Here is a 10,556-nt window from a genome sequence, read left to right on the forward strand (position 1 = left end):
AACCACTAGACCGCCAGGGAATTCCCATATATTTTAAAGTTATTAAGAAAGGGGATCTTAAAATTTCTCATCATAAGGAAAACAACTACGTAACTTTGTGTGGTGATGGATAGTAACTAGACTAACTGTGGAGATCTACTGCAATATATACAAAGAGTGAACCATTACGTTGTACACCTGAAACTAATATAATGTTATGTCAGATCTCAATTTTTAAATTTTAAGGAATTAAAAAGATTTAAGTACCAAAAGCCTACATACTTCTGTTTGAATTTGCATAAAGTATTTCTAGACATATATCACAAGAAACGTAGTGGTTACTTCTATGAAGTGAGCCTGGCAGGTATTTTATATCCTCCTAAACTATTGAACTCTTTTTTCGCCATGTGCTTATATTATTCCTAAAAATTTTTTAACACTAGTTTCAAAATAGAGAGCACCTGATTTTAATCCTCTGGCTGTGTTATCCTTAGCAATTACCCAACCTCTCTGAGCTTGTTTCACCATCCATACAATGGGGATACTACGTACCTCATAAAGCTAAGATGAGGACTAACTCGGACAACATGCACTAAGCTAGTAACACAGTACACAAAATAGGCACTCGATAAATGTCACACACACCCCCACTTAGTGCCAAGAAAACTCGTAAATCCTCTTAATTCAACCTCATCTTCTTACTGGTAGAACACTAAAGCCAAAATGGTTTAGGGACTTGCCAAGGTCAATCATGCAGTAACCAGGAAAGCCAGGCTCTGATGCCTGGGTTCCTGTACTCTAATATAAAGCCTGATTTCATATGAGCCAAGGAATGACTCTGCTACTACTCTATGGCCACACCTCAGTTCGCAGGACCAGCCTCCTCCCCTGCTTCACTCACCACATTTGATGAGCTGTGATTTTTCCTAAACACTAAATCCACCATCAACTGAGGGGGTCCTGCCTGGGAAGGCAGCCCCAAGGGGGAGCTCCAAGAATGTCTTGGTCAAAGGCAGCACTAGCCTCACAAGGGGGCAATAATAATTTGGATGTGGATGTGTTTTTAAAAATTGCTCGCACCTTACTGCATCCCTGCCACACACACACACACACACACACACACACACACACACACACACACACGCCCCATCCTAACTTCTAGCCCTCTGGCTCGAACACAGTACCTACATTAATTTACAATTAGGAATTTTTTTAACATCTTTATTGGAGTATAACTGCTTTACAATGGTGTGTTAGTTTCTGCTTTATAACAAAGTGAAGCAACTATACATATACATACATCCCCATATCTCCTCCCTCTTGCGTCTCCCTCCCACCCTCCCTATTCCACCCCTCTAGGTGGTCACAAAGCACCGGGCTGATCTCCCTGTGCTATGCGGCTGCTTCCCACTAGCTATCTATTTTACATTTGGTAGTGTATATATGGCCATGCCACTCTCTCACTTCGTCCCAGCTTACCCTTCCCCCTCCCCGTGTTCTCAAGTCCATTCTCTACGTCTGTGTCTTTATTCCTGTCCTTACCCTAGGTTCTTCAGAACCTTTTTTTTTTTAAGATTCCATATATTATGTGTTAGCATATGGTATTTGTTTTTCTCTTTCTGACTTACTTCACTCTGTATGACAGACTCTAGGTCCATCCACCTCACGACAAATAACTCAATTTCGTTTCTTTTTATGGCTGAGTAATATTCCATTGTATATATGTGCCACATCTTCTTTATCCATTCATCCAATGCTGGGCACTTAGGTTGTTTCCATCTCCGGGCTATTGTAAATAGAGCTGCAATGAACATTTTGGTACATGACTCTTTTTGAATTATGGTTTTCTCAGGGTATATGCCCAGTAGTGGGATTGCCGGGTCATATGGTAGTTCTATTTTTAGTTTTTTAAGGAACCTCCATACAGTTCTCCATAGTGGCTGTATCAATTTACATTCCCACCAACAGTGCGAGAGGGTTCCCTTTTCTCCACACCCTCTCCAGCATTTATTGTTTCTAGATTTTTTGATGATGGCCATTCTGACTGGTGTGAGGTGATACCTCAGTGTAGTTTTGATTTGCATTTCTCTAATGATGATGTTGAGCATTCTTTCATGTGTTTTTTGGCAATCTGTATATCTTCTTTGGAGAAATGTCTATTTAGGTCTTCTGCCCATTTTTGGATTGGGTTGTTTGTTTTTTGATATTGAGCTGCATAAGCTGCTTGTAAATTTTGAAGATTAATCCTTTGTCAGTTGCTTCATTTGCAAATATTTTCTCCCATTCTGAGGGTTGTCTTTTCGTCTTGTTTATGGTTTCCTTTGCAGTGCAAAAGCTTTGAAGTTTCATTAGGTCCCATTTGTTTATTTTTGTTTTTATTTCCATTTCTCTAGGAGGTGGGTCAAAAAGGATCTTGCTGTGATTTATGTCATAGAGTGTTCTGCCTATGTCTTCCTCCAAGAGTTTGATAGCGTCTGGCCTTACATTTAGGTCTTTAATCCATTGGGAGTTTATTTCTGTGCATGGTGTTAGGGAGTGTTCTAGCTTCATTCTTTTACTACAATTAGGGATTTGAACAAATTTTGTTGAATGAGAAATTCTAGGTAGGAACAATGTTTAACAAATGCCTATTCTTTAGCAGTACAGACTACTGTTTAAGCAAGAGATTTCCCTTTCAGTGATTTTTATACATAAGCCATTTGGCTTTACTAAAATCGAATGACTTTCAAAATGCTTTGTTAGGGATTTGGTGATGGCTGCTCATTTCTTTTTGTTTGGATGGTTTCCTTAGAAAGAACACTTTCTGATTGTTGGGGTTTCGGTTACGCACTTACCTCCCTTCCTAATTTCAATCAGAGGGTCCATCTATCTTGTGAAGAACAAAGACCAAGATGTCTTAAATGCCTAATGAAATGAAATCTTGGGTCCTACCAAGGGCAGAGGTCAAACGGATACCTGCTGAAAAGGATAGGACAGCACATGAGTCTGTTCAGAATGGTAGTGGATAGTGTACCATGATGGATTAGAGATAAGGAGATACAGACAACGAAGCATTTGAAGGAATGTGAGAGGGTGATAAATGGAGCCGTGAATAATTTAAGACGTTTCCATATTAACACCCTACAGCTGCTTGGTATTTCACAGCTCCAAGTTCTTTCACATAAATGACTATGGCAGGCAGTTCGCTGCTCATCAACTTTAGTCTGCATCCTCATCCTGTTCCAGGGGCAAGGGCTCAGCCCAGGGGATGAAGCATGACGGGTCCAGGTAGGTGGCTCTCAACTTTGGCTGCACTATACAATCCCCTGGGGGATTATACAGTAATTATATAGCTGGATCCCACCCCAGACCAATTAAATCAGAATCTCTGAGGATGGAGTATTTTTAATATTGACATAAGAAAAAAAAAGCTCCTCAGGTGACTGTAATGTTCAGCCAGGGCTGAGAACGCACTGGTCTAAGCCAATCATGACAACCCCCTTCCCCTTCACCAATTACTGGGCTAGGGCAGAACACGTGACCCAGTTCTAGCCGGTGAGACATAAAAGGAAGTCGACTGGGGTAGGGGTTTCTGGGGATGGTTTTATAACCAGATTGGAGGAAAGAGAGATACATGAGGGAAAACGCTACCCCTTAGTAACCACCTTCCTTCCTTTCTTCATTTTCACAACCCTGTGTGGTTGGGTGAGGAATGATGCTTCTTGTTGAGGCTACCATCTTGTGACAGTGGGAAGATAAGTTGGTGAACGAAAGCCAAGAAGATGGAAAAGATGGAAAGGGCCTGGGGTCCTCGGTGACTTGGTTTGGTGCTGCGGTCCCCACCCAGCCCTGAAAAAAGTGCACTGACTCCCTCCCTGCCAAATCCTGGCTGTCAGGTCTGGAGCATCCAGAAGTCGCTCAGGTTAATTCACGTGCAGTCCCTCTTCACTGCTGAGCCGAGGGTGCCCCAAGGGTGCTCAGGTGCCCCGAGCGAAGGACAGCCATGAGGAGCCCGGCTATAGAGTCAGGGGCTCTCCCGTGTAGGTGCTGTTGGCAGCGCTCAGGGATATTTTATTCGTTTGTTCAGTGTTTGTTAGTAATAAAGCTAAGTGTGGTTCTCACCCTAGAGTAGCCACTATGCCTGGCTGCAGTGCCAAAAGGGTGCCAGGGGACGGTAAAGGGGGGGGGCAGGTGAGGGTGTGTTATAATGGAGAGATTCTGAGCTCTGGGGTCTAACACTCGGCTCAGCAGCCCAGCAGCCCAGGTGTGACTTTGGGCAAGGTACCTGACTTCTCTGAATCTCTGATTTCTCATCTGTAAAACCGATAATATGTCATGATGAAAGAAATGTTCACATGTGGAGGTATGGGGAAGTCATTCTGGCTTATACCTGATTTAACCCGAATGTGATGCTAACTAAAACAGCCTGTTTGTGGCCTATCAAACGTACACGGTACTTCTACTTTAATTATTAAAGAAAAGGGCGCATTGACCAGAAGTAAAGAATGTCTGTGTTAAAAATAAAGATTAAATGCCTTCCTTCCTGGGACGCTCATGCTGGTACTCCTTCAATGATAAGACTCCCTTCCCAGGTGCTGAGGACATACTGGCTCGCGGTGTATGTGCTGATCTGTTTTGTTTTGTTTTGTTTGTCTGTTTGTTTTTGGAAACCTTGAAGGAACGGATCCCTGAGTTGCTTAGTGTTCTTTGTTCTGACAAGATGTCAAACTGGTCTGAAAACCAAGCTTCTCTGGAGCAGTTCCTCAGAGTTATCTGACTGTCTTCCGGTCTTCGGGGCTATAGTCTTCAGTTTGGCTCAAATGAAACTCTTTCCTATTCTTATTATAGATTGTTTATTGCTTATTTTCATCGACAGTCACAGTAATGATATATCCACAATGCCTAACTCAACACATCGCACCTGAGGATCCATCCCCTTTCCATTCCTAGAGTGGAGTGTGACAGACTTTTGGAAACTCATCAGTTGGTTGGTAACATTACCTTTCTCGGAACCAGGAATACAAGCATTTTGATAAATCCACTAGTTGGTGGTGACACGGTAAGTGCCCGATAATTCCAGCAGATATGTGGGAGGAAGAGCTCAGTCACCAGAGTTTGAAAGAGCCTAAAGCTTGTTCCCAGATGTCCCTGCAGCCCTGCAAAGGAAGCCCCATTGGCTCTTCCAAACAGCAGCACCGATGTCTGGCCCCATAGTCACTGTCACGTGCACAGACTCTAACCTCCTAGAGGATGAAGACTGTGTCCTCTAACCCTCCTCTCTATTCACTTTCTTACCTCACCCCAGTCAGTGCCAAATGTTAGTAAAAATGAAAAAAAAAAAAGAGTCAGAGTTTCTGGGAGATTGTCAATTCTTAAAACCATAAAATGCTGCAGCCATTTGTCCTCGAGAGGCATTCCCTCAGACCGGTGAAGGAGGATTGGAGACCCATTTTGTTACATCTGTAAATACAGGATTAGCAGATGAAAGGATGTTTTTGTTAAAATGTGACAAGTCACCCTGTTCCTTTTACCTTCACTCTGGAAATCAGGAAAGAACACAGACTTCCTAAGCAATTACAGAAACTAAGAAAACGACTTGATCACTAGGAGGAAAATCAGCTTCCGAAATCACTCTGAAACCCTGGCTCTATTCACAACAACAAAATCCATCTTCATTAACGTCTTCGACTATTGTCCTCAGAGCTTCATCCCAGAGGAATACTGAATTACACTATAAACTAATGAATGGAAACTTAAGTCATTTCCGCCCACCCGGCACTGCTTTTCCTCCTCTGGACTGCACAGTGCAGAAGGCTGCACTCTTCCAGCTCACACAAAGTTTGGGAAATCGCATTCCCATGCCACTAACTAGACTCCTGAGGTCAACGTCACGTAGAACAAACTTCCCTCATCCCAATGAACAGGCCATAGACCGACCCAGACACTGAACACATTTTGAGATCATTTAAGCCCCATTTTGGCATCTTAGGATACCTTAGGATATATGCTTTACAGAGAAAGAAAAAAATGAGCGGGGAGGCAGAAAGGGAATGTCTTTTCACAAAGCTCCTTCAGCTGTCACAGCCAAAGCTGCTACTGCCGATCCAAGGTTCCATCTCTCAAGTGGATCGGGCAGAGTGAGGGAAGCCCAGCCCTGAGGTTCTGTCTGCACTAGAGGAAGCAGACCAGGCAGCTTTTGTGACCTGATGTGAACGGAATATGGTCAAATATCCTGGGAGCGCCAGCCATTGGGGGTGGAGGTGGGAGGTGGGGGGAGCCACCCCTCGAGCCAGGGGAAAGCAAAGTCCATTCCACGCCAGTATACCAGAGCCTGAGGCACACACATGTGCAAAAGCTGTTGCAAGAGAGGCCTATGACTGTATGTTTGGTAAATCTGAAAGAACGCCTCGGAGTCTGCACACGTCAGAGAGGCAGAGGCAGAGAAATATGAAACAGATTAGGGGTAGGTAGGATAAGAGTCAATAACTTTCCCCCAAATTTTTGCTTTTGGTTTTCCCTGTGCCTGCAAACACTGCTGCAAAAGGTTTCCCCACAGGACCTAGTGGCATCAAGATAAAGTCATAATCATGGACCTCATATGGTCCCCGAAATCCTGTACTTTTCATGTCAATTCCCAGTCTCAAGTTTCATTGTGACTTTCAAACCTTCTCTACTCTGCTCAGACCCGTGATATCCCTCTTCCCTCTCCTTCCCCCATTCCTCATTCTCCACAGACGATCCTACCTTTTACTTCATAGGGGAAACTGGTAGTGTGGAGACCTGCGTTCCGCCTTAGCCATAATTAACCTCTCGCTTCTCTGGGTCTTCCTCTGAGAAGGCAGGGGGCTATGCTAGAGATCCCAATGACTCTCCCAAATGCTCCCAGCTGGACTTCCCCTACTGCTCGGATCTATTTTCATCAGGTGAGATCAATCTGAGACGGCATCCCTCCCCTCCCCCTGAAGGCTGATCCAAGTTCCCCAAGACCCTTTCCTGACCCTACCCTGCCGGGGGCCACCTTACCCGGATCCGTCCCGGGCGCGCGGGAGCGGGGCTACGTGGCGCCTTCGGCCCCCGTCTCCGGCGGCGTCTCCTCGTCCTCGGCCGGCTCGGCGTTGCCGTCTTCCCAGCTGCGAGGGTAAGCCAGCAGGCGCATGGCTGGGGCGCATGCGGCCTCCACCTGGCGCACCTGCTCTCGGCTCAGGCGCTCGCGCCAGGCGTGCACGGCCTCGCGGGCATCGCGCGCCGACAGGTGGAAGGGCCGGTCCGCGCCGTAGGCCGCGCCGCGCGTCATGTTGAGCGCGAAGGCGTCGAGCGCGGCGAGCGCGCGCAGCCCGGCGAAGCGCTGCAGGCGACGCAGCTGGGCGCGCGGCTGCCGCACCAGGTCCTCGTAGCGCAGCCTCAGGTAGCGGCGCCGTAGCCAGGCTGGCGCGCCGCGCGCGAACAGCAGGTCGCGCAACCAGGCTTCGCAGATCACCTCGAGCGCGCCGGTCAGGAAGAAGTCGGCGCGCGGGGCGGCGGGCAGTGCGCGGGACGGGCCCCCGGGTCGAGCTCCCATGCCGTGCGCCAGCAGCACGCGGTGGAAGCGGTCGCCCCTCTGGCGGGTGCGCAGCACTTGGATGCTCTCGCGCAGCAGCCCCTGCCGAGACTTGAGGCGCGAGTTGTGCACGGCCCGCGGGTCGCGGAAAAGCTGCACCACCTTCAGGTTGAGGCCGGGGTCGCGCAGCAGGGGCACCAGCACGCCCAGGTCGAGGAGGCGCACGTCCTTGATGACCACCACCGGATACTTGCGGCACTCGGCCTCCAGGGCGCGGAGAGCCACGGGTGGGCAGCTGCGCTCGCAGGCGGCGTCCTCAACGAGGCCGACCTCGGCGCGGGCCCGGGGCGCGCCGGGGCACAGCGGCGGCGAGCAGATGACCTTGTTGGTCCGCCAGCGAAAGAGGGCGGCCGTGGTGAGATTGGCCGCGTCCGGGGCGCGCGCGGCGGAATCCCCCGGCGGCGCGTACAGCTGCAGCACCGAGAAGTCGCAGCGGAAGAGCGAGCGCAGCATGTCGCGCAGCGCGCCCTGCAGGCTCTCGGCGTCTCCCGGATACAGCGCCTGCCACAGATGCCACATGGGCTCATACAAGTAGAAAACGTCCGGGTGCTGGTTAAAGAGCTCGCCCAGGAACGACGAGCCCGTGCGCCAGGTGGCGTGCACATAGATGTGTTGCTTTTCGCGAGACGCCGCCTCCCCGACGGCGCCGTTGAGGTTGCCCCGGGACCTGGGGTACCGGCCCGCGTCCTCCTCCGCGGCGGGCCGCTCCTCGGCGCCCTGCTCGCGCTCGCCCGCCGCCGCCGCCTCCAGGCTCCACACTCCCAGGCTGCGCTGCAGGCCCGGGCAGTGCCCAGCGCCCTTGTCCCCGTCGCGGCCGCCGTCCAGGACAGAGGGGACGAGCAGCAGCACCAGCGTGTACAGCACCAACAGCAGCGCGAACTTGCAGTACTCTCGGCGCCGCCGCCGCCGCCGGCCCTTCATCGTTCACTGAACCCCTCCAGAGCGGGTGGGGCGCCCTTCCTCTCCCTTTCCTCGGAAATCCCGTCCCGAGTGCGCTCCTCCGGCCTCTTGGAGCCCCTCTGCGCCGGGAGGAGCGGAGTCACTGGGGCTGTGCATCCACAAGGGAAACTCTGGAGGCGGTGGTGCTAGTGGCGAATCCCCTGCCCTCTCCAGGCTCCGCGCCGGAGAGTCGCCTATTGGCCGGCTAGGCAGCGGCCCGCCCCGCCTTCCACCCCGCAGCTTCTCCCCGCCTCTCTACCCGCTGGGGTTCGTCCAGGGCTCTGCCTGATCTGGGAGGGGTTGCCGCGGGGCGGGGGACGCCGGCTGGGGCGCACGGAGCCAGACCCCACCTTTCCCCAACCCCTCTGTGATGAAGTCAAGTCTTCATGAATTGAGTGCAGGCAAGGGAGGGGCTCGTGTGTACAGAATGTACCCAGTGACAGAACGTGGACCCCACCCGGAGAACTCCACTGTCTCTCCTGTTTTATGTCCCCTGTTTGGCCATCTCTGTCGTAAGCAGACTCGCCTCCACACTATTTAGAATGGGGCCCCTGGTCACTATCTACATCCAGTGCCCCCGTCAGCCCCGGGGTGGGTGTTACTGAGTTCTGGATGGGAGCACTTCTCCACTAGCATAAAGACGCAGATTGCATAGTGCATCGTGGTCCAGAGGAATTGGAAGCACAACTGCGTTCACTCAGAGCATTTAATTGTTTAGGTGTAGCCTTTGCGGAAATATAAGTGTTGTCTTCCTAGGGTTTTGCCCGCTGAGGGCCATGCACGTTTTACAGACACCCTGAAGATCAGTTTACTCATTTGTAAAATGCGGATAAGTTTTAGTGCCTCCATACCTTCCAGCCTGAGATTTTGGGGTCCTTTGTTAGCACAGAATAACCTAGCCTATTATGACACACATGAGCAAAAGACATTTACAGAATCAGAGTGGTAGGATGGTGGAATTTCTCAGGAGCTCAGTGTTTACAAGGACCCATAAGGAGAATGGATACATGTGTATGTATGGCTGAGTCCCTCTGCTGTGCACCTGAAACTATCACAACATAGTTAATCGGCTATACTCCAATATAAAATAAAAAGTTAAAAAAAATAAAAGGACCCATAAGGAGGAACATGTACTCAAGGATGGATGAAAAAGTGACAGGAAGTCCAAGAGGCAGCTCAGAGTGCCTGAAATCCAAGAGAACTAAAAACGCTAATTTTTGCTCTGTTTCGGGAGGATAATGAACACCCCCTTGGGGAAGGTGTTGTAAGGTTAATGACGATAGAAAGCAAATGTACTCATCTCCACCAGGGGAAGGTGTTCAAACTGGAAAAGTGGAAATATCTCCGAAGATCTTCTCCTCTAGTCTTTTTCATCACAGCAACGACTCCACCTCTGAAATCACTAGCTCAGGCATCCTGCTTTTTGTCCACAGTTCCCTCTCCTTTCAGCCACTGGTTCAAATCCTCCCTATTTTCCAACCTCATTGACCACTACCCCCACTTACTTCTCAATTTTTCATATTCAGCTAAGAGACCCCAGACCATTACTTTTATTTTATTAATCAACTAATTTTTTTGGCTGCGTTGGGTTTTCGTTGCTGTGCACGGGCTTTTCTCTAATTGCAGCGAGCAGGGGCTACTCTTCGCTGTGGTGCACAGGCTTATTGTGGTGGCTTCTTTTGCTGCGGAGGGCGGCTCTAGGTGTGCGGGCTTCAGTAGTTGCAGCGTGCAGCTCAGTACTTGCAGCACATGGGCCCTAGAGAGTGTGGGCTTCAGTAGTTGTGGCACGTGTGCTCAGTAGTTGTGGCACGTGGGCTCTAGGGTGCACAGGCTTCAGTAGTTGTGGCTCCCAGGCTTTAGAGTGCAGGCTCAGTAGTTGTGGCACATGGGCTTAGTTGCTCTGCGGCATGGGGGATTTCCTGGACCAGGGATTGAACCCGTGTCTCCTGCACTGGCAGGCAGATTCTTAACCACTGCGCCACCAGGGAAGCCCCCAGACCATTATATTTTTCTTAACACCTTTTTTAGAATATAATTGCTTTACAATGGTGTGTTAGTTTCT

General features: G+C 49.7%; 1 protein-coding gene across 1 annotated transcript in view; it reads right to left on the reverse strand.

Moving 5' to 3' along the window:
• The window catches only part of CHST7 (carbohydrate sulfotransferase 7), a 30,965-nt gene extending 22,204 nt beyond the window's left edge, over window positions 1-8,761 (reverse strand). Inside the window, exon 1 of the mRNA XM_060137522.1 lies at window positions 6,982-8,761. Within this exon, the coding sequence (XP_059993505.1) occupies window positions 7,013-8,476 (1,464 nt within the window). The 5' untranslated portion in view covers window positions 8,477-8,761 and the 3' untranslated portion in view covers window positions 6,982-7,012. The remainder of the gene's footprint in view (window positions 1-6,981) is intronic.
• Window positions 8,762-10,556: the final 1,795 nt, after the last annotated feature.

Source organism: Lagenorhynchus albirostris, chromosome X (genome assembly GCF_949774975.1).
Source record: "Lagenorhynchus albirostris chromosome X, mLagAlb1.1, whole genome shotgun sequence".
Taxonomy (NCBI): domain Eukaryota; kingdom Metazoa; phylum Chordata; class Mammalia; order Artiodactyla; family Delphinidae; genus Lagenorhynchus; species Lagenorhynchus albirostris.